The sequence below is a fragment of the Neovison vison genome, chromosome 10 (genome assembly GCF_020171115.1).
Source record: "Neovison vison isolate M4711 chromosome 10, ASM_NN_V1, whole genome shotgun sequence".
Lineage (NCBI taxonomy): Eukaryota > Metazoa > Chordata > Mammalia > Carnivora > Mustelidae > Neogale > Neogale vison.
Window position 1 is genome coordinate 4,627,972 of NC_058100.1, and position 22,760 is coordinate 4,650,731.

The following is a 22,760-nucleotide window of genomic DNA, read 5'->3' on the forward strand; positions in this document are numbered from 1 at the left end:
CATCCGTGAGAATCTCGACCTCCACCCCGGAGCTCTTAAACTTATGCCTTGGCGGGAAGCTTTTTGCCCGGAAGGTCAGCTCAAGACTATGGGCATGTTTATGTGGGAAGAAGCCTCTTGACTTAAAAAGGGTGGTTAGGTAAATGGAGGCACCGGAAGACCCCCACCCCCATCCCCCGGGTGACTAGGGTGTGACAGTACTGGGGCTGCAGGCCAGGACAGTATTCCTGCTCTCCACCTTCTTCAGGCCTGGGCAGGAACCCACAGTGAGGTCATTCTTTGCCTAGGGACCCAGGGTTCAGACCTGATTTCTCTCCCCTCCGTTTCCTCCTCTCTGACCTGGCATCTCTTAATCCTGGAGGGATCCCAGGGATCAGAAGAGGAGGCCTCAAGGGAGGAGCCTGGCAGTTGTTCTGTGTCTGAGGGTGGAAGGGGGCATAGTTTAAGGGTTGAAGGAGCACCCCTCTTCAGGTTTCTATGGAGGCTTCTCTTCCCCTCCGGTAGAGTCCCTGCCTACGTCCGACAGCGGGGACCTTCCCGTTTGGTAGAAGCTACTGTTTCGCCTGGTTTCCAAGGGCATCAACCACCAGTGTCCTCCCTCCACTGCTCCACCCCCCCCCCCAATGTTATAACCCGATGCAGAGTGAGCCCTTGGGAAACCAGGTGTTTTTCCCTTTTCTGTGCCTTCTGCCTGGGATGCTTTCCCTCCCTTGACCAACTTCTGACCTGCCCTACTCCATACCCGCTGTGTGACCTTTGGACAAATTCCTACAGCCTCCACGCTTCCGTTCCACAGTCTAGAAAATGGAGCCAAGAATGGTTCCTCCCTCTGAGTGGTGGAAAACGATGTAAGGAGCTTAGAGCCGTGCCTGGCACACAGTGGGGGCTCAGCCCCTCACTACTGCTATCACTCCCACTCCAGGAGGATCTCCCAGCCGGAGGTAGCACGGTCCCAGCAGACGCTATAAATACTCATTGTTGACCCCTTCCTTTGTGCAGCCACAATACGCAACACAAAGCTTTATCACAGAATTTATCACATCACACTGTAACTGTTTCTCTGCCAGCTTCTCGGACTGGAAAGAACTCGCCAAGGGCAAAGGCTTGACCTAATAAGCTTTGTTTTCTTAGCATCTAACTCAATGGCTGTCTTTAGTAGCTGGCCTCAGTAGGCACTCAATAAATGCTTTCTGCAAAGATCTGTTGAATGCACTTCTGTTCATTCCGGAAGAGTCTCCTCCTTTGTCAGGGTTCAGGGGTTTTTCTACCTCTCTCTCAGATTCAAAGGCAGAAAATACACAAACATTTTTCAGAATTTCTTTATTCACATGTAAAAAACCTCACCCACACCACAAATACCATCACCATCACCGAGCCGGCACGCACGCGCGCGCGCACGCGCACACACACACACACACACACACACAAACACGGGCAGACCTAAGATCCCTGCTCCAGTCCCCAGGCTCTAGGGGCCCAGCACAGACATCTGCCAAACCCTCCCAACCCACCATCAGGGCTATGTCTGAGCACCAAAGGGGCAGGCCAGGGCTCAGGGCTGGAGCTGGGTCTCCATGGACCCTCCTCTGCCCAGTCTGTGTATCTTCACCCAGCTTTCACAGCAGGGTGGCCTGTTCAGGATGGGGCACTGGCTGTCTGTACACTGGTAACCGGGCCCTAGTGGCATCTCTGCGGCGCCGGAAAGCCAGGAACTCCTCCCGGAGGGCAGCGCACCGAGCTTCGGGGCCTGGAGCACGGGCCGTGCTAGGGAGGCTGCCCTCCACTGGAGTCTTCACATCTGCAAGGGGAAAGCAGAACAAGGGGCGGGAGAGGTCTGAGGGTCAGCGGCCCCATGAAGCCCCCAGGTCCTGCCGGTGCAGAGGAGCCATGGGAACAGGAACAGCAAGCCTGGGGAACGGGGCGATGGGGACCAGACGGAGAACAGAGTGGGGAGACGGGGAACAGTGAGGCCACACTGCCCCTCTGAGGCCTCGCACACCTAGCTCTGGCTCAGCTTCAGGTCGGGGCCGAGGGCCAGCCCAGCCCAGGTGCAGAGTCTCCAGCAGTGCCATGTCCCCAGGGAATTCTGAGTCCCACTCGTAGTTCTCATCCACAGATGTGCTCCTCCTGTTAAAAGGGACAAACGTCCAGCACTGGGTGGAGTTTTGAGAGTGACCACAGAAGCCCCAACCCAGAGTCCCCAAGCTGAGGAGGGGCCATGCATTCCCTGCAGATCCTTGGGACCTCAGCCAAAGCTTCTAACAGGGCACAAGTTTTCCTGGTCCCAGGATGGGAGTGGAGCCTGAAGGCACAGAGCATTAGGGGAAGTCTGGGCAGGAACGGGAACCAGGACAGGGATGGACAGGGACTGTCCTCACCTCTTGCTGACTGTCACTACATGCTCCCTCCGGGGCCACCTCTCAGGGCCACTGGCCCAGCTGCTGGTGTCTCCGGGAGCAGGGCTGAGGTAGCTGCCTCCTGCAGAGGGGGCTGTAGAGGGGGGCCGAAGGAACGAGGCACTGCCCCGTCCGCTGCTCTGGCTGGTGAGGCTGCCCCGAGGGGCGGCAGGGAGGAGGCTAGGCAGCAGCCGGTCCCTCAGCGTCCAGTCAGCCAGTGCTGTGTACAGGGGCTCTGGGGCGGCCCCGGCCCCCATCGCAGCCCCAGGAAGCACTGCCCCGGGAGACACAGTGTCGGGGTCCAGGGGATGAAGGAGAGAGGAAGTGGGGCAGGGCCGAGTATCCATGTAATCTGGGGGTGGAGCAGGCGCAGGCTCCTCAAAAGGGGGCCAGTCCCCGTCCACATTCATCTCCCGGAAGAAGGGCAGGCTCAGGTACTGGAGCAAGGGTCCCGGAGCAGGCCGAGGACTAGGTGGTGCTGCGGGAGGGGGCCCCACGGGGCTGATGTCTGCAATGCGGAGTGGCTGGGGCTGCCCGCTGGGGCTGCTGCTGCTGCAGTCGTAGGACCTGACCTGGCGCTGGGCCGGGGTCCGAGGTTCAGCTCCTTCAGAGACTGACCTTTCTTCGGGGGTTCCCACATTGGGTCCCATCACAAAGCGTCCATCTGGTCCCCGAGAGATGGGCTCCAGGGGTAAGGGCCCCCGACTAGGCGGAGGATCCGGAGGGGGGCTGGGGGGGCCAGCAGGCTCCCCCCAGAGTAGACTCTGGCGCAGGCTGGGGACTGGGGAACCCTGGAGCTTCAGCTTCGCCACGCTATCAGGGCTGCCTGAGCCCGGGGCAGAGCTGGGGAAGGACAGGAGATCCGGCTCTGTGGCAGGCGTCCTGTCCCCGGCCAACCCCCTCCTCCCCCCAGGAACCAGCCTCGGGACCTTGAGAGGTTTGGTGTACCACAGAGCGGAGCTGGGAAGAGTAAGGGAGACGAGGACCCCCGTGGTGGAGCTGCGGCGGGAAGGCACAGGCAGCAGTGGCGGCCCCAAGCCGGGGCCTCCGCACTCCCACCATCACCCCCTTCCCACTTCCGTTCCGCCCCTCCCAGCCCACCCCACAGCACCACCCCAGAAACCGAGATAGTGGGCGCAGAGGGCAGGCAGGAGGAGGCCGCAGAGGTGCAGGGACTTACTGTGGAGCTGACTTCCCGGGAGGAGAGAAGATAAGAGGCGCATCTGTTCGGGCAGGAGAACCAGAGGGGACAGCGGCAAAAATCAGGGCCTCCAGGGCCCCAGGCGCTGAGCCTCAGCCATCGCCCGCCCGCAACCCCTCCCGCCCCGGGACTGTGCCGGGGACAGGACGCACCTGGCTCCCCGAGCCGCGGGGCGTGGCAGCGGCGGGGAGGGGCTTCCATTTCCCCCGTAGGCGGGGCTTAGGGAGGGCGGGGCCTACCTTGGCGGAGGCGCTTGCGGCGGCGACGGGCTGCCCTGCGCCGGTTGGTCAGGCAGGCGGCCAGGATGCTCACGAGGACAGCCACGCCCAGGAAGCAGACCCCGCCCACCACGCCGGCCAGGACCGGCTGGGGCAGGAGGCCGGGCAGCTGTGTGCGCGAGGGGTAGACTTCCAGGCCTGGGCGGGGCCACGAGGGGAGTGTCGGTGCCCGCGACCGTGGGCTCGGAGCCCCAGGCCCAGCGCCCTGCCCTCCCGCCGGCTTCTCACCGGAAGTGGAGACGTTGGCCGTGTTGCTGGGATCGCTGACATAGCTACCGGCCAGGGCCACGAGCCGGAACTCGTACAGTACGTCCTGGGGGTGGGGGTCCGGGAAGGCGTCAGGGCCCAGCTCCCCCCACCGCAGCCCCGTTCAGAAAGACTGCAGCTGGGAGGTTAGGGTGGGAGGCTGAGGCCTGGGCTGGAGCTGGGGCGGGGACAGCCGAGCGGGGGACCGTCCCTGTGCCCGCCTCCCACACACCTTGATGAGCCCTGGCACCAGCAGCTGCGCTTCCGTGCCTGCCGCGACGCGGTCCAGCACCTCCCAGCCCTGGGAGCCTTGCCGTCCCTCCAGGACATAGCCGTCCAGCGTCTCAGGGACCAGTTCTGGGGGATCCCAATGCAGGAGCACCCCCCGGGGTGTCCTCACTGCTACCAGGCCTCGGGGAGGTGAGAGGAGCTGAGGCATCTCAGTAGGCGGAAGCCTGGGGGCCGCCGGTGTGGTGGGAAGCCCTGAATAGGACAGAGAGGCACGACGGAGATAGGGTTAGGCTCCCAGTGCCCTTCCCCTATCCCCTGCCCCTTCCACCACCCACCCGCCCCTCCAACCCACCTCTCACCACCACCCCTGCCCCCACCTCCGTGCGCATTCTCCCAGAGCCCCAAAGACAAGCCTGAATCATGTTCCACAAACCCCTGCGGACCCCAAGCAGCTGCCCAGCACCTCTGCCCCCTCCCACCCTGGAGGTCACACGTCCGGGTTCTCCCTACCAGTCCTTTCCCACCCCGCCGGCTGCTCTCCGGGGCAGAGGCTTCTCACCTTCCGGGGCAGACAAGACGATCTCGCTGAAGGGCCCACTCCCCAGCTTGTTCTGCGCCAGGACGCTGAACTGGTACTGGGTTTGGGGCTGCAGCCCGGGCACGAGGAGGTAAGCAGCCCCCACAGGCACTGCCAGGGACACCCAGTCATGGTGGGTTCGGTCAGGACGCTTGGCCCTAGAGGACATGAGAAAATGAGGAAACTTGTGAACTAGGAGGCCCAGGAGGCTTTGGAGTGTAGAGATCCAACCTGTCCCTTCTCAGCCATCTGGGGTCTCAAGCGTGGGGCCTGAACACCTAAGATCCCCTGGAAATAGGGCAGATTTCGGGCAGGGCTGGACTGGAGGGGTGGGGGAAGGGCAGAGGGTCCGACGGAATGGGGGTTGGGGGGACAGGAATGGCAGGGGCAAGTCACTTACAGCGGGGTATACCAGACACTGAACCTCTGCAGATAGCCGCCATCAAAGCCAGGCTCCCAGGAGACATTGGCACCCTTGGGTAAAGGCACCACGGACACATTGGTGACAACGTGGGGGCTGGTGCCTGGGGAGGGGGAATTGAGGGAGGGACGATGGTCAGGGCTCTGGGGAAGGTGAAGAACTAAGGGGAGTCCCAGGGCCTCTCACCTCTGTGTCATCCCAGGCCCCTCCCCTCCCCCCGCCCATGTGGACCTCCAAAAATAATCCCCCTCTCCCTGCCCCCATCTCCTGTCCCACACAGTTTCCTCCAGCTTCTGGCCGGCCCTCCAGCCACTAACCCAGCACGTAGACATGTGTGGAGGTGGCCACTCGGGCCACAGCGTTGCTGGCGGTGCACTCCCAGCGCCCATGGGCCTCCTTGGTCAGTGGCCGCAGGATGAGGCTGCTGCTGTTGTCCACCTGGGCCCGGGCCTGCAGCCCCCGGCCCACCTACAGAACCACTGGTCAACCACTGGTCAGCCCTGAGGACACACGCAGCCACCCCTCACTGAGGGCAGCTCCAGTGTCCTCCCCACCCGGGCCCTGAAGGCCCCCTCCTTCCCACTGGATGAGCAGGGCAGGGAGAGGCAGGGGTGTAGCGGGCGGGAGCCCAGGCAGAGCAGACTCAGGAGACTTACCTTGGCCCAAGAGATAGCAGGAGGGGGGTCTCCTTGAGCGGAGCAGGGGATGAGTAGCTCCCGCCCTACTTCTTGGAAATATTCTTCCTTGGGCCGTTCTAGAAAAGCTGGGGGAGCCTGCAAGCCAGATCTGGCATCGGGAAGGGCCTCTCGCCCTGCTAGCTAAGGGCCGCTCCCCTCTCTGGGTCTCCAGTCATCTCCCTTCTCAGGCCCCATCTCCCTCCCTGTAGTCTCTGCTCCCTGGAGGGGCTGCAGGGAATTGGGGGACTGCACAAGGACTGGGGGGCTGGGAAGCCTCTCCAGGGATGTATACACCTCCACAGAACGCCCTTTCACCCTCCCCTCTGCTGCCCACTCCTTCTCCAGAGAGGCCAAGGTTCGTGAGTTGGCCCGGCGGGGTATCTGACTTTGGGGGTGTGCCGGCCTTCCGTCCCACCTCCCCAGCACCATCTCTGCAGAAACCTCTGGGGTGGTGCCTGACAGCTACGGCTGTGCCCACCATAGGAAAGACGGGAAGCCCCTCCCCACGCGTGACTGCCCCACCCCCTGGTCCTCCAGCATCAAGGCCAGGGTGCATCCTCAGCCCCCTGGCCTGGTGAGGCTGCCCATCCACAGGCTCACCTTGAGCAGCACGCGGGTCACCGGGGAGGGCCCAGCGGTACCAAGACTGTTGTAGGGCGTGCAGGAGTACTCTCCCAGAGCGTCCTCATTCCCCAGGGCGATGATCAGTGAGCCCTCCGGGCCCTGGGACCAGCCAGGGAGCTGCAGGGGACAGAAGAGAGGAGATGGCCACCAGTCCCAGCAGCAGGGCAGGGGTGGGAGAGGGAGGAGAAAGCCGCCTCCCTGCAGAGGACTCCTCCTCCAGGCCTGACCTCTCTCTGAACTCATCCTTCACTTCTCTTCCCCAGGGGCGCCCCCTGGAGCTGAGCCCTGGTAGGGAGCTCCCTGCCTGCCGGGGTGTCCCCCACCTGTCTTCCCATCACTCCACGATGAAAGTCAGCATTTTCCATCCCAAATCCCTTCCTTTCCCTGGCTTCCCTATTTCTGTGTTAAGGGCCCCACTGTCCCTACTAACCCCAGACTCCTCACTCCCCCATCCGAATGCTCACCAGCTCTGTCCTCTGGGAAGGCCTTTGTCTAGGCGTCAAGCCCGTCCACTGCCATGACCTCCTCACCTCTCCCCTGGACCGTCTCAACAGCCTCTGAACCCCTGTCCCTGTGTCCACTCTGTCCTCCACTCACTGACGGACTCAGCTCCTGCTCAGAGCTCCGAAGCTGTCACACCTCTGCTCAGACAACTTCACGGGCTCCAACTGCCTGCAGGCTTTTTTGGTAACATTCAACAAAAATGTACTGAGTCCTAATTGCAGAAGCCCCGGGGACCCTGGGATCCAAAGACATGGGGGCAGCGCCCCATGGGTTGTATTCCCTTTGCAAAGATTGCCAGGGAACGATGGTATCCACAGAGCTTCCTTTTGGCCCCAACCTATCCCTTGAGCTTTCTCAGTAGCATCACGTCCCCACAGGCACTGTGACTCCCACCAGCCCCCCGCCCCGACCCTGGGGTTCACCATACCCTCCACACTCTGCACGGTTCCCTGCCCCAGGGCCCTGACTTCTGCTTGGAATGTCTGTGCATCCCCAAGGCCCATCACCAAAGTCCCAGAAGCGGCTGCTGAGCTCTCCTCAACCAGCCCGGGCCTTCCAGCATGTGGGCTGCCCTAGCCCCTCCAGGCTGTGCTCTTAAGGACAGTTGTGGCATTCCTGTTCCCCAAACACCCCACACAGCCCCGGGGAAGAAGTGTACCCCAGCCACCGACCTGAATTCAGTGGATCTCCCTCCAGCCCAGCTACCCTGACTAGGAGAACACCAAACTGAGCCCTTCCTTCCCCTGGCCCCTACCTTATCCAGCTGCAGGGCCTGCCCATCCTTGGTCCAGCTGACAAAGAGCAGTGGGGGGTTAGCCCGGACCGGGCACTGGATCACCCCCCGCATGCCCACGGGGAGGGGTGTCTCCGGAGGCATCGCTGTCACCTGGGCTGGGTCTGGTGGAGGGGAGCAGTGGCAGGTTGGAGGGCAGGAGCTCAGCCTGGCCCAGGGGAGGGGAGCAGACTGGGAAGAGAGCGGGGTCAGGCTTACAGAGCACCGTGAGGTAGGCAGAGGCCGAGGGCGGGCGCAGGAGGCCGTTGCTGGCCACGCAGGTGTAGCGGCCCGCGTCATCAGGCTGGGCGGCCTGCAGTCGCAGACTCCCGTCCACCAGGATCCGCACGCGGGGCTGCAGCCGTCTGCAAGATGGCACGTGTGGGCCGGGTTCCAGGCTCGCTCCCCAAAGGCTGCCTACCAGCCCCTCACCCACCCCCGAGCCCCACCTGATGTGGAACACATTGGTGCTGTCCTGGAACCAGCTATAGGTGAGGTTAGTGGGGTACGCCTCAGCCCGGCAGGCCAGGGAAACATCCTGGGAGGCGTTGACCGTGCTGTTCCTGGGGGGTACCACGATGACGGGGGGACCTGTGGGGGAGCACAAGGGGAGGGAGGGGCATCAGCCCACAGTCTGCCCAGAACCCTGAGGTCCCTTCAGCAGTTCTTCTGGATCTGCCTTCTGGAATACAGAAGCCTCGGGGAACTGAAATGGGCTCTGACCCTGTACATGAAAAAAGTTCCTTCTCTCCCCCAGACCAGCTTCCCTTCCTTCCCTCCAGGAACACCACCATTCACCCGGATTCCCCGGCCTAGAAGCTGTGTGTGTGTGTGTGCGTGTGTGGGGGGTTGGGAAATTGGTTTTATTATTTGCCTATTTACCCTTTACATCCCTCATCTGTCCTATCTGAAGTCACCTCTGTGTGTCTTACCCTGCTATGGATACCCAGGACCTTACCCCAAGATACTGCAGCAACCTCTGATCCCGGCTCCCCATCTCTGCCCCTCCAGCAGCCATTCATGTAGAAATGCCTCCCTTTGGCCACGGGACACTTCTTCCCCAGAACCCACAACAGCTCCTGGCTCCTACCACGTTAAGCCCAAACTTCTTGATCTAGCCTCATGGGCCCTCATGATCCAACGGCTCCCTGCCCGGCCAACCGTTACAGACTCAGGTCACTATGGGCAGCCGGCTCTGCGCCTCGTTCCCACTGCCCTGCCTTTGCTCCAAACCCCATCTGGAACACTCTTCCCATGGAGTCAGGCCGGGCCACGCAGTCTGGTCAGCTGCTCCACCGCCCTCGCCCCTCCCTGGGCTCTGCTGCGCCAGTGGTCAGTCTTAACAGGTCATGATCCAAGCTAGCATAGAGAACACCCCCGGCACCACCGGAACACCAGGAGTCACTGTCTCCCTCCACAAATGAGGAAATGGAGGCTCAGAGGCAGAAAAGTGAGGAGAGCTGCCCCAGGTTAACAGGGCAGGCAAGCCTCATCCAGGCCTTCCTGCCTCCGGTGGACTTGGCCCCTAGCAGTTCCGCACACGCCGCCCTCAGGACCAAGGAGAGCGACAGGACGTCGGTTCCGGATGGCAGGCAGAGTCCAGGCCCCGTTGCTCACTTTCCTCAAAGGGGCTTGGACAGGAATTACTAACTGCTGATCACTGTGCTCGGTTAAATTCTTGTAATAGTTCTAAGATGCAGATATGAACCTCCTTATATGCAGACGAGGAAACTGGGGGTCGGGGGGGGCGGGGGTCACACACTACACTGCTGGGCACTAAATGTCTACTCGTCCATTCACTGATCCTTTAAAAATTAAGATGCTGGTTTTGGAGGACCCGCCTGCATTGGGAGCTCCCTCTCTCTCCACACACCCCTCCCACTTCTGCTGTGCGCACTCCAGCCGCAGGCCATGGCCCTCCCCCCCCTCCAGAGCACCTAGCACCAGCAGCTGGGTGGCGTGGGAGGTGCTGCCCTCGGTGCTGGAGGCTTGGCAGGTGTAGACTCCGGAGCTGTCTCGCTCCACCCGTCGGATCCACAGCGTCCCATTCTGCACCTAGGGTAGGAGGCGATGAGGAGGGTCCCCTGTGCCTCCCCCTGCCCTCCCACCGGCCTCCGACCCCGCACTCCCGAGACTGGCCAGCAGAGGGAGGCAGCACACCGGGCTAGGAAGCCAACACAAAGCCCCTCCTGTGGGAGCTTGGCCTTCCCCCGGTCCTCCAGCCCCGCTCCCAGGCCTCCACCTGCCTCTCCCCGCTCTATCTACCCTCCTTGCCCAGCCCCAGTACTCACTTGCACCTGACCCTGGCCCTGGCCAAGGTCCTGTCCTCGGAGCTTCCAGGTCACACGAGGCTGCGGGCTGCCCCGGGCCACACAACGCAGGGTCACAGGCTCAAGTTCCCGCACTTCCAGCACCTGGGGAGGCGTCTCCAGGAACTGAGGGGGCGCTGCAGAGAGGCATGGGGGTGCCAGATGTCAGTCCGCAGAGCAGTGTCCGAGGGCCAGGAAGGCAGGTCAGGGCTGCAGCCCTCAGCCCACCAAGCCAGGGCCACCCTGCCTGCCGCCCTCCGGGCCCAGTGAGGAATGTGTCAGCCCGTCCCCGCACTGGCCTGTAGAGCTGGCCACGGGGCCGCGCACAGGCTGGGGGCTGCGGGAGAGCCCGTGGCCTCTGACACTGCTCCAGGAGACCCGCTTTGCCCCTAATCAGTGGCATCACCCAGTCTCCACAGCGAAATGGGAACAATTAGGACTTCCCTCCCTTCTAGGGGCTGAGAGAGTTTGTGAGGTGCTGCGTTCAAAGGTGTTTGGGGAAAAAAAACACGCTGTGTATGTCGTGAGCTCTGTGTCACTCAGGACCCCACAGCCCCCGTGGCGTCCCCCTCTCCCCGCCAGAGCAGCAGGAACAGGTAAGACTCAAGGAAGTTGAGGCCTCGCAGGCAGCTGGGACCCCGGCTGAAGAAGAGGAAGCGCAGGCGTGGGAGGGCGGGGAGGCAGAGGCAAACAAGGGGTGTCAACAAGGGTGGGGCGCGGGGACCCCTCCCCCCCCAGCCACAGGCCCCCATGGTGCTGCTCTCCTCCCCTCCCTCCACCACCCCCCTGCTCCCGGCTTCGATGGCTTCATACAATTGACCGTGAGGTGCACCCAGGAGCCGTTAGCAGCGTCGTCCTCAGGGCTGTGCTGGTCCAGGAAGAGCACGCGGCACTCGTACCAGCCCTGGTCTTCCGCTCGGAGCCCCTCAATCTGGAGGGATGCCCCTTTCTGCAGCCGGACTCGCCCTGGGAGAGGAGCCCCAAAGCCCTGGTCACTGGTGGTTCTCAGAGTTCAAGAATGGGCCCCATCTCCTCCAGTTATCCTGATCAAGGGGGGCCCGGCCCAGAGAGACACAGGTGGGGCTGGGTCACGGAGGGCAGGTCCCTCCACTCAGCCCTGGATCACCCCTGCCTTTCAGCAGCTGCGACCCCGTCTAGACCAAGAGAACCCCGAGTGGCAGCAGGTGGACGACACACTCTCCTGAACCGCAGGGGCTTCAGAGGCCGTTGGGGGACGGGGGTGGGGGGTTAAGAGCCACACTTAGTCTCCCTGTGACTCCTACAGGACCTATCCCACCCCACAGCTCTTTATAGGGGCAAGGTCTGGCTCCCCTAGTACTCCTCCTGCCAGAGGACAGTCCCTGGAAACCTCAGCAGTGTTTGGGGCCTGAGCGGGGACCCAGGTCTCGCCTCCCAAAGCCCCTAATCCCCCAGGGCTATTATCAACGGCCTAAGCGCCTTAGGGTGGCCAGAGTCCAGCCCAGCCAGGCAGCAAGGTCAGCAGCCTCCTCACCCCATCCCCCCATGTCCCCGGGGCTCCCCCGCCGGCTGGCCACGTGGAGCGCCACAAAGCCACAGAGCCACAGCCCAGGCAGACACCCGGTGCACCCTCAGTTAGCATCTGGCACAGCGGCAGGCTCAGACGGAGGCCGCCCCCGCAGATCCCTCAGCACCCTCCCCACACAGCCTCGGGGTCCCTGGCGGGGCGGCCTAGAGGCCGAGGCCTGCACTCGGGAGCCAGAGAGAGTCCCTTGGACGAGTCAGCCGACTTCAGTGTCGCCTGTAAGAGGGGAAGGCAAACCTGGCCGGGTGGGGTGTGGGGAACCCTGGGCTCACATACTGTTGAACAAACGAACGAGCACAAGATCTGAAATCAGAAGCTGGACTGGACCTTGCCCCTGCCCCTGCCCCTTGCCTGGTAACACATCTTCTCCTCCCGCCCGAGCAATGGCCGGCCCCACCACGCGCCAAGCTGCCCTACCAGAAACCTGGGACCACCTCAACTCCTGTCTGTTACCTCCCACACCTGCGTTTTCAGTCCATCTTCGAAATTCTGCGTCCTCGCTCTCTGTTCCTTCTCCAGGAACCTCGCCGTGGTGTGGTCCCGTAGCACCTCTCCCCTGCCTTCCTCCACGGCCCACCCCCTCGTCTCCCTGCCTGAGCCCACCTTCCGTTACGTGCATCAGCCCACCACACCTTGGCCCTTGATACGGATGGATGAAAACTTCTAAATCTTTGGGGTTACACAAAACCACTGCCACTCTTAAGACAAGTCCTTTCACACCTGCCTGCGCCCATGGACCAGACATCGCCCCTAATCGGCCCTTCCTAATACCAGAAATTCTGACGCTGTGCATCTGCTTCCCTTCTACCTCCAGGGTGATGCTTCCAAAATATAATCGGAGCCCCTAGTGTTGTCGGGGAAGAGGACAATGATCGGCTTCAGGCTGCGGTGGTGATCTTAGGAAGGCCAGGGCTTTCTTCTTCCAAGGATGAGGTCCGGAGGTGTGGACTCTCCGGGTGGGGACCTGCTTCACAGGCTGGGAGTTGAATTCCCCACCCAGGAGATAAGCCTACACTTTGCAGGTAAATATTTAACATAATCACACCCTCCACCCTGCTCTGGGATTCGTCCTGCACCCTAACTGGCCTGGCCACGGAGCCCTGCAGACTCCCGCGTGCGGCCTCTCCAAAGTGCCGTAGGATAGCAACTTTTCACGATGGTGACCCTCGAGCGAGTTCTACAAGGGAGGAAGAGGAGAAAAGGGAGACTGAGCCCTGAACCTGGACCACCAGCACCATATTTAATCCTCCCAAGATTTCACTTAGAGCAAAGGACCGGAAGGGCCGGAGCCTGGTGGGTTCTAGACCTCCCGCATGCAGGGGTGTGTAAAGGGAGGAGGAGACACAGACTCTGCTCTCAAGCTCTTGGAAGGCAGAGAACCCACACTCATGTACATGTACAACATCACATACACACAGTTCAAGAAATGGTGTTTGGTGTGTCCAGACAGTCCAAGGACCGCCAAGCGCGAGGAATACCGAGCACTTCCAGAGACCACCGGAGGGCAGCGAGGGGAGAGGACAGGAGAGCGCGGGGGTTCTGAACAGAAGGCGAGACCCGCTTTGAACCCCACAGCTCAGGGCAGAGAGAAAACCCGTGCCTCCCTGCGGCACAGGCTACCTTCAAACCGCCAAGAAAGACACCAGGAAAGTCAAGGACCAGAACCGTTTCGTGGATTAAAAGGGCAGGTCTGAGACAACCCCTGCCCCCAGGTTACTCAAGTCTGAGTAATCGGAGGCTGCCATCCCTCTGGACACCGGGACCACAGAGGCGCCCTGCACAGGCTCCGTGCTGGGCGCTGGAGGGACAGTCACTGCCTTCCTCCTGGACGCAGCCCCAGCCTGGTCCGTACTGCTCTCCCCTACTCTGTGCTAGTCTGTAAAGCCCCGCAACTCCGCCAGATGGGTTCTGGAGTACTCCAAGGGGGACTGCTTTGGTCTCAGGCACAGTCCCTCCCACACTCTAGGCCACCGGCCTCACACACAGTCCCGGACCATCTCTCCTTCCCTTGCCCAGAGAGCTTATGACAGGACACCATTGTCCTTAGCAACCTCCACCTCCTGTTGCCTAGCAACCACAGTCCCGAGTCCCCTACACAAAGGCAGAGAGGCCCCTTCCACGCTGGGAGGCAGTAAGAGAGTTAATGGGCACGGGGGCCTCCCCCCAGGGCCCTGACTCCCCAGACCAGTGCAGGCCAGACCAGGAGCTCCAGAGGAGGGCAGGGGTGGACACAAAGGGCAGGGTAGGAAGAGCCCCAGCGGTGACTGCCCCCGGTCCTTGTAGCTCTAAGGAGCAACAAAGAGAACGGAAACCCACGGGTCACAAAGTTGCCAGCCACACAGTGGCTTGTCGGCCCAAGGGACCCCAAGCCAGGGCAGTGGGCGGGAAGGACAGTCGCACAGCCCCCAGGAAAAGCCCTCTCCCTCCACCGCCCCACCCACACCTGCCCTGTCCGCACCCCGGGACACTCTCTAACAGCCCAGCCTCAGCTCTGAGGCCCAAATCCCTCGGGCCTGCCAGACCCCACAGAGGCAGGGAGGGAGGGCTGCTGGGTAGGGCCGTTTCCCCCACTGTCCTCCCTGGGGCCTGCTTTCCTCAGTCCTCACGGGGCCTGTGGAGACACACACGCTCCCAGCAGGCTGTTTGCCAACAACTGTCCCCACTTTGAAAATAAACGCTTCCTTCGGCAGCACCTGCCTGAGCTCAGCCTGCCCCTCAGGAAGACCTCAGCCAATCCCAGGGCTGCTCTCGGGATTCAAACTCATGAGGGAAAAGGTGGGGGTCTCTTCCCCCACCAACGTCTGCCCAGGTGGCCTTTCCCGGATCCCCCCAGGCAGAGAAAGGCAGGAAGACAGTCTAGCCCGGAAGCCCCAGCCCCCACCTTGGGCCCTGCCACACACTGCCCTCTGAGGCCTTCAGGAAACTGCTCAGATTAAGGATCCATCTGGGATTAGGAGGAATCCAAGCCCTCTAGGGAGCCAGTGAGGGGCAGGGGTGCAGAAGGCGGAGAAGGTGGCCCCGGGGAGGCCAATGTACTAGTGGAAATCCGGCCAGGAGCCATCAGAAGCAGGAACTCGGCCTGGCCGGCCCCCCACCAGACTCACGCACACGTCCTTCTGTACTCAGACCAGACTGGGCCCCCACTGGAGAAGCAGGCGGGTCACAGACCCACCCACCCTGCTGCCCATCCGCCCACCCCCCCCCCAGAGGCCTTGAACCTCCTAAGCGGCATCTGAGACAGTGGTGGGGGGCAGAGCAGTAGAGAGTCCTGCCCTCCACCCACCCCCCACCATCCTTGGTGTGGTGGTAGGACCCCCCACCTTCCCACCTGAGAACCAGTCTTACCCACGTAATCAGGGTCGATGCGGGGAGAGTAGAGGCCGAACTGGATGAAGATGGGAAGCAGGAATCCAAAACGCAGCCACTCAATGACATGCAGGGGTGGGCGGCCGGCGGGGGGCAGCAGGTCACAGCCCAGCACTGCAGTCTCACCAGCCCGGCCCACCACGGACACCACCTCAGGCTTCCCTCGACCTGGGAGGTGGGGCAGGCCCACAGCAGGGACCCTGGTCAGGGCTGGGAGAGGGCGCTCCTCGGTAGCTCTGAGGGCTCCCCCGGGCTTGGCGAAGTGACTGAGAGACTCCCCAACGTCTCCAGGACCCGCCCTACCACCCCACTCCCTCTTCCCTCCCGGGGGACTGCCCCCCCAAGGCCAGCAGGGAGCGCCTGAGCCCCGGGAGTCAGGCTCACCGTCAGCCCCCTGGCTGATGATCAGGCTGAGGATGGCCACACCAAGGCACCAAACCATAGCCCACGGCCTGCGTGCCCGGCCCCTCCTATCCACGGGGGCCCAGGCAGAGGGGCCTGGGGGTGTCCACAGTCCAGCAAGCCCCACAGAGCCTTCTGAGTGGGTGGCAGCTTTCAGCGCTCACTCTTCTGGACGATCGGGGTTTGGCTCACATGACACCTGCTGAAACCGCTCCCGGAGCACCACCAGACCTAAGTGCAAAATGCACGGCAGCACACAGAGTTGGCCAATCCTCGGGACCAGAAGAAACCCCACAGTTAGAGAAAGGCCAGGAGGACAGCAAAGGAGGAGAGGGGAGAACAGGTAAGTAGGGGAGGGGCCCAGAGACCAAAGCTCCTGTCGCCCTGAGGAATCAGGGCCCTCCAGGGCCGGGGTGGGAACCCTGGAAGAGCCCGGGAGCACTGGGTGGGGAGACCCGACAGGTGAGGACACAGGGAGGGTGGGGCAGAGCAGTGGGAAGATCTTAAGGAAGGCGGAGGAATTCCAGGGAAACCCGGGGTTCCGTGAGTGCTCAGAAGGCTGAGCTGGGAGGGAACTGGGGCTCCTATCCACTTGGAATAAGATGTCAGGAAAATGGGAAAGGAAGAGGCCCCACGGCTCAGCCTCCTCTGTTCTCCTTCCCTAGCCCTGAGGCTAATAACGAGATCTCAACGCCTGCACCCCACAGGGACAAGCCGGGACCCCTGGGATCCCAGACAGGCTTGCTCAGGGGCACGAAGCCCGTGAAGGGCAAAACCTGATTCAGAACCACACACAGCGGCTCCCAGGGAACCCCCATGCACGATTCCTTGCCATTTCCCCAGCCTCTGTGAACCCTGGAAACTGGAGACCTTACATCTCTTTCTCCACTCGGCCTCCCAGCACGGCTTGGGCAGCACGTGAGTCAGGCACTGGGAGAGGAGGGGTGGCCTCCCCCACCTGGTGGAAGGCTCCCACCCCCAGCATCCTCCAGGTCTGGGCAGGTCCCCTGGCAGGCTGCTGGCACCTTTCCCTCCGGCTGGCACCTTTCCCTCTGTGATGCTGCCAGGCAGCCCTCAGCCCTACCCAGGTGCTGCACCCCAGGGCTTCCCATTCATGGTCCTTGGGGCCCAGGGTTTGCCAGGCTTTCCCTTCCCCAGCCCTAGAGGCCAGACCCAGGAGAAGCCAGAGAGCCTGCGAGTCCCTAGGGTGTACAGAGCGAGCCCTGGGGTAGAGCGGCCCCAGCCCCAGAGGATCTAGGGTAGTCACAGCCTGCTGGGGTCAGGGGTCCGGCTGGGGTCAGGGGCCCGGCTGGGGTCCCGGGAAAGCCAACCAGGCTCTGCACTGTGGCCTCCACCCCACTCTTGGCCTCCCACTTCTGGACTGGTTGTAAAATGTCTTCCATGCCCCGCAGCTTGGCCCGGGCTTCTACTCAGCGGCCAGCGGCCCGGACAACTCACCAGCAAACATTCCGCTTGCTTTCCCGTGCCCCCAGCCAGCTCTCCCATTCTTCCCGGACAAGTCATTTTCCAAGTGGATAGGAACCCCAGTTCCCTCCTGGGTTTCCCCCGAATTCCTCTGTTTTTCCTACATCTTCCTACTCCTCCCACCCACCCATCCCCCAACCACGTCCTCACCTGTTGGGTCTCCCCACCAAGTGCTCCGATTCCAGCTACCCCTACTTCTCACCGTACCCCCCGCCCCCAGTACCCATCTTCCACCCCTGATCTCCAACTGCACCAGGTCCTCCGCGCTTCAAGGAACTCCCCTCCTGTCTCCTCCAGGATCCACCCCGCAACCCGCTTCTCCCATCCTCTGCCCTGGAATCTCCCTCCCCAAATTCTCCGGCCTCAGCCCGCAATACTCTTCTGATGCCCCACCCCCAGTTCCCCGCTCCTTCGCCCGCTCCGGACCCCAGAACTCTACCTTTCGGAACCCCCGGACCCACCCCCTGCACAGGCGCGCGCGCGCACCCACACACCCACACACGCGCGCGCGCGTTACCTCCAGACGCCTCCGGGTCTCGGGGAACCCCCTACCCGCCCACCAAAAAGCCCACTTCACTCCCCAGAACTCTAGTTCTGCTCCCCAAAGAATCCCACGGCGCCCCAGTTCCCCCGCGTGCTCCGCGCCCGCCGGACTCCCGAGCCCCGCGGGCGGCCGTCCCTGCCCCCGGCGCGCCCCCGCCCTCACCTGCCCGGCGCCGCGCGGCCCGGCTCCCGCAGCCACACAATAGGGGGCGGGCCCGCCTCCCGCCCGGCGCCCCAGCGCCCGCGTCGCCCTGGAGACCGCCGCGCCCCGCCCGCCGCCGAGGGGGCCGACCGGCGGGGCGGGGCGGGGCGGCCGCGACCCCCGAGCGGCCTGGGAGTTGTAGTTTCGGCGGCGCGGGACGCGTGGCCGCGGGCTCGGGCCGCCCCCTGGCGGAGCTCCGCGCGCCAGGCGCCACCCGGGGCAGCGGCCGCCAGGACCCGGGCCCCGGCCCGCCCCCGTCCCCTTCCCCGGCCCCGTCCCCGCCGTCCGCGCTCGGCCGGAAACAGGACCCCCGGGGGACCCGCGCGATGGGGGGTGGGGCTGGGGCCCGGGCTCGCCTCCCCCGCCCCACCCCCACCGCCACCCACCCGCTTCTGCGCCGGCCCGACTGGAAATACCTGTCTGCGCTGGCGAGCTCCCAGGTCCTGCCCCGGCGCCTCCCACAGGGTGCCGAGGGGACCGTGCGCCCCGGCCGAGGCTGCCAGGTCGCCCCCGCGGCAGCTCACTGCGCCCGCGACCCCGCGATACAGTCCCAGGGGCGGGGAGGGGGGCGGGCAGGACGGGAGGCATCCGGACAGGCGCACGGAAAGATCGCCGCCTGAACTCTGCAGGGGGCCAGACCCTGGACTACGGGCTTTGCAGCCATAAGTCCCCTGGGCCAAGAACCTGGGGAGGGGTATGGCTCTGCTCTGAGAAAACTGGGACTTCCCATCCCGATCTGCGCAGGGCTGAGCGCTCTCCCAGCCTGGACTTCGTGAAACCCACCTCGTTAGAGACTTGAGGCCAAAAGATGTCTGGCACTGCTGCCCCTCAGGGCTTTCTCCTTGGTGACCTGGGGGCCCCCTTAGGGATCTAGGGTCATCACGCCTTCTCCAACAGCCTTAAGCAGCCATACCTGTGCAGGTCCCTCCCGTTCACTGCTTTCCGCCCAGTCTGAACTCCGTGACCCCCGTGGAGCCTTCCAGGCATCCCATTCATGGATTCACGGCCTCCAGGTCTGCCAGGAGAGACCCTGCAGGACACACTGAACCACTCCCACCAGCACCCCGGCCCCACATTCTCCTTCCAGGTGGTCTCTGGCCCCACAGGCCCACATCCTGGGCCAGGAAGCTTCACCATCGCCCTAGTAATCCCTTCCATCCTTAGAGACAGACTGCTGGAAAGTTCTTCCAGGTGTAAACATCTGCGGGTTCCTTGCAACAGCCTGAGAGGAAAACGTGGCGAGAGGAGGGGGAGAAGGAGGGGAAGCAGGAGAGGTGGGGGGTTATTTCCCACCACCCTTCCGGCCGAGTCTCTCCAGGTGGCAGCTTTCCACATTCCTTTACAAGGTACCAGACTTCATGACGGGGGCAAGGCCACTCAGAGCACCGGTTAGTGGACACCGTGTGAAAGCCAGGAGAGGGCTTCCAACCGCCTTCTCTACCCCGTGGTCCCTCGCTAGCCGGCAGAGAAGATCTCCCAACCCCAACCCCTCTGATCCAAAAGTTCGCATCTGCTCTTTCCAGTGGTTTTTTTTTTTTTTCTGTTTTTCTTAATTTTGTTTATTTATTTGACAGAGAGAACGCACAAAGGAGGAGCAGGCAGAGGAAGAAGGAAAAGCAGGTTCCCTGCAAGGCAGAGAGCCCAATGCGGGACTTGATCCCAGGACCCTGGGATCACCACCTAAGCCAAAGACAGACAACTGACTGAACCACCCAGGCGCCCCTGTTTCCAGGGTTTTCTTGAGGAAGAGCTAATTACATTTGGTTGTAAAATAACTTTTTGTGATCTTGGGATTTAAAATAACTTTCCATTTTTGAAAAGTTGATGGTCTGGTCATTTTCCCCCCTGAATCCTTATTTTGTGAATTGTATTATTATTGTCATTTTGCTCTGATTCTGAAGTATCTTGGGGGCTTTGGGGGCAAGAACAGGAACCTAGCCCCGAAACTTGTTCCCGCACTGTGCCAGAAGTGAAAGTTGATTAAAAATAGTCCCTGGGTCTCAAAATTAAGATTTTCTTCTGGGTCCCCCTCGATCTGTGATTGTTACTCTCTGGGAAAGGGTGTTCAACCCACTAGGATTTTATGTAACCCAAGTATCAGCCGGCCCACATATTTTCAACTTGCTGAGAAGAAGATCAGACATTGTGGTCAGTTCCACGGGCACCACTGACCCCTGGGAGCACCAGCCCTGTCACCCGGTGTGGTCTCTCACAGACTGTCCCCTCGTCATGGGCATCCCTGCCTTCTGTCCCCGTGAGGCTGTAGGTCCAGGAGGGTGTTCCTGCTTGAATATCCCACAACGCTGAGTCTGTCAGAGGGGCCTGGCCTCCTCTTCAGACCCGCTTCTTACCTCTCCCATTGTCCCCTGCCAGGTGCGGTCTCTAGAAGTCCCTAGAAGTCACTGTGCTCTGCCACAAACCAGTGTCTTCCCATTCGTCTTCTGTCAGGCGAGAATGTCCCTTCCTTGGACTCCCGGCTAATCTGGGGTCAGAAACTGTGCTCTCCTCTTCCCTCGGGGGCAGGGACCTCTCCTCCCACTGTGCCCTCACCTTCACCCATGGCCCGGGTCACACCTCATAATTATGGTCTTCACAGTCTGCAGGAAGACTTCCTTGAGGGCAGGCCAGGTCTTTCCTGCCTCCCCAGTGCTAGCCCAGTGCCTGACTCTTAGTGGATCCCTAAATACTGCCCTCCCTCTTCGGCCCCACGCCAATCCCGCCCCCGTTTGCTTCCATCTGTGTCAAAGGACAGGCAAACTCTGCCAAGGGCGAAGTGCTTCCAGCTGATCATTTCCCTGGCTTCCTGCAGACAGAAAGGCCCGGACCTCCCTGAGCCTCAATTCCTCCGTCTGAGGGGCTCTGCCTTCCTCTTTCAGGTTCTCCCTGATGCTTTGGGGCCTCAGCCCTTCTCTGTTGGGGGATGGTGGGAGAAAGACTTGGCCAGCTCCGGGGAGAGCCCTGGACCAGCTGGACAGGGACCATCCATCTCTTGACTCGCTTTCTGTGGGCCTGACTCTGAGATCCAGGAAAAACCAGAGGCCCCGTGTGCCTTCCCAGTCAGTCTCCAGAAACGGAATGCAGGAGCTGGAGGAACAGGGGCTGCAGCCTTGGCCCTAAACCTCAGGCCTCTTGGAAGGTGGACCTCCTGGGGGGCGGGGCCCAGGGGCAGAGAATCAGCCTCGGGCCAGGACTGCCGTCCAGCAGGACAAGGGCTCAGGCCCTCAGGGAGTAGAGCTGATCTGTTGCCCACCTGAGGAGCACTTTGGGGCCTGGTTTCCCAATGTCACCAACTCGATTCCAGGCCCCAAGGGGCTCCATCTCCTGCCTAGAAACTTAGGACACTCCCCTCCCCCCTCCCTTGCCTCATGACCCTGCTTCCTTTCCAGGCTGGAACCCGGGAAAGAACCCTCCTCCTGGGTGTCCTAGTGCCTGGCCCACCTGTCCTGTCTTCCCAAAAGCAGTGTCCTTGGTCCCCACGATTCCCCTACGCATCCCACTGCCCCTTGGAAGTCATTTTGGAGACCAGCATCCTTCTCACTGAGAGAGGGGAAAGCCAGCAGGAGGAATGTCAGACAGTTTCTGCCACGCGGCCCACCCCTGGTTCCTCACTCTACTTCAGAGACCGCCCCCCCAGGGGTACCAGCCAGCCTTCCCATGCCTCCACAGCCACACGGAGGCTGAATGGGTGTCTGCTGGACAAAGTGTCCCAGAAGAGAGGCGGAGCAGAGCCGAGAGCCCCTGCGATCCCTGCCCCCAGGGCTCTCACCCTATCCGATGATCTCGACAAGGGCTCAGCAGGCGTGGGTGGGGGGTTCAGGCTGCTGGGATCAGTGTAAGGGCTGGGCCCGGGACGGGTGTGCGTGGAGTGGGCGGGCGTGCCCCCAGGACAAGGGCCCAGGGAGTAGGTCCGAGATGGGAAATCTGGAGAAGAGGACCAGACAGCAGTACCAACCACAGACAGAGGACCGGGCAGCAGCACCAGCCACAGACAGAGGACCGGGCAGCAGCACCAGCCACAGACAGAGGACCGGGCAGCAGCACCAGCCACAGACAGAGGACCGGGCAGCAGGTCCAACCACAGACAGAGGACCGGGCAGCAGCACCAGCCACAGACAGAGGACCGGGCAGCAGCACCAGCCACAGACAGAGGACCGGGCAGCAGCTCCAACCACAGACAGAGGACCGGGCAGCAGCACCAGCCACAGACAGAGGACCGGGCAGCAGCACCAGCCACAGACAGAGGACCGGGCAGCAGCACCATCCACAGAGGACCGGGCAGCAGGTCCAACCACAGACAGAGGACCGGGCAGCAGCACCAGCCACAGACAGAGGACCGGGCAGCAGCACCAGCCACAGCGGACCGGGCAGCAGGTCCAACCACAGACAGAGGACTGGGCAGCAACACCGGACAGTCAGCGGTCCAGACTCCAGCTACCAGTCCAGCCGAGGTGTCGTCCATCTGGGGCCGGCCTCAAAGGCCGGGCCGCAGAGGCCCGGAGCGGCTAGCGAGCGTCAAGTGGATGGGAAGGCGAGGGACTGAGGGTCACCCGGCTCGGCTCAGTCCCGGGACGCAGGACATCTCAATGGGCCACACAGCTTCTGCCCTGAGCCCGGGGACTGGGCAGGCGGCAGACTCTGAGAGCAGAATCTGAGCGGGAAGTTTAGCCCCCCTGGGGCTGCTCAGTGCTCCCACCTCTCTCCAGCATCTCTCCGGCACCTCTCCCCAGGGTAGGACTCCCAGACTCAGGTAGGGTCACAGGAAAGTGTACCCTGGGCGGGGGTGGGGTAGGGGCTGAAGAATAAAGACCACTGTGAACGGGGCTTTGGACTCACTCTCCTTAGCAGAGGCAGGTGTGGGAAAGCACAGCCGCTGCCGGGGAGGACGCCCAGATCGCAAGGAAAGCCCGGGAAGCAGGTCTGGGGAGTCACGCGGCCGAGGACCCAACACCACCCCCCCAGAGC

The 22,760-nt window shown here is 62.4% G+C and overlaps 1 protein-coding gene across 6 annotated transcripts; it reads right to left on the bottom strand.

Annotated features, from left to right (window-relative positions):
- Positions 1-1,305: 1,305 nt before the first annotated feature.
- IGSF9 (immunoglobulin superfamily member 9) lies at positions 1,306-18,236 on the bottom strand. 6 transcript variants are annotated; one of them, XM_044266665.1, is made up of 21 exons: positions 18,215-18,236; positions 15,551-15,799; positions 15,146-15,334; positions 11,050-11,202; positions 10,219-10,373; positions 9,865-9,982; positions 8,377-8,518; positions 8,147-8,292; positions 7,910-8,052; positions 6,628-6,768; positions 6,007-6,123; positions 5,668-5,818; positions 5,330-5,453; positions 4,912-5,087; positions 4,354-4,604; positions 4,104-4,188; positions 3,837-4,013; positions 3,577-3,619; positions 2,379-3,239; positions 2,000-2,127; positions 1,306-1,798 (listed from the first exon to the last, which is right to left on the bottom strand). In XM_044266665.1, the coding sequence occupies exons 2-21, from the start codon at positions 15,606-15,608 to the stop codon at positions 1,617-1,619; spliced, it is 3,540 nt and encodes a 1,179-aa protein (XP_044122600.1). In that variant the 5' UTR covers positions 15,609-15,799; positions 18,215-18,236; the 3' UTR covers positions 1,306-1,616. The 6 variants fall into 6 exon arrangements, with proteins under 6 accessions (XP_044122600.1, XP_044122597.1, XP_044122599.1 ...); XM_044266662.1 differs by lacking the exon at positions 18,215-18,236 and adding an exon at positions 17,760-17,814 and having other exon boundaries at positions 15,551-15,840; XM_044266664.1 differs by lacking the exon at positions 18,215-18,236 and adding an exon at positions 17,760-17,778.
- Between the last annotated feature and the right edge of the window lie 4,524 nt (positions 18,237-22,760).

Bases quoted from the DNA above. Each gene is read 5' to 3' on its own strand.
- IGSF9 (XM_044266665.1), bottom strand. From the start codon at position 15,608: ATGGTTTGGTGCCTTGGTGTGGCCATCCTCAGCCTGATCATCAGCCAG. The intron at 9,983-10,218 runs GTGAGTACTGGG...CTCCTACCCTAG, and splicing joins AGGGCCAGGGTCAGGTGCAA to GTGCAGAATGGGACGCTGTG. The intron at 8,293-8,376 runs GTGGGGCTCGGG...GCCATCTTGCAG, and splicing joins ACCAATGTGTTCCACATCAG to ACGGCTGCAGCCCCGCGTGC.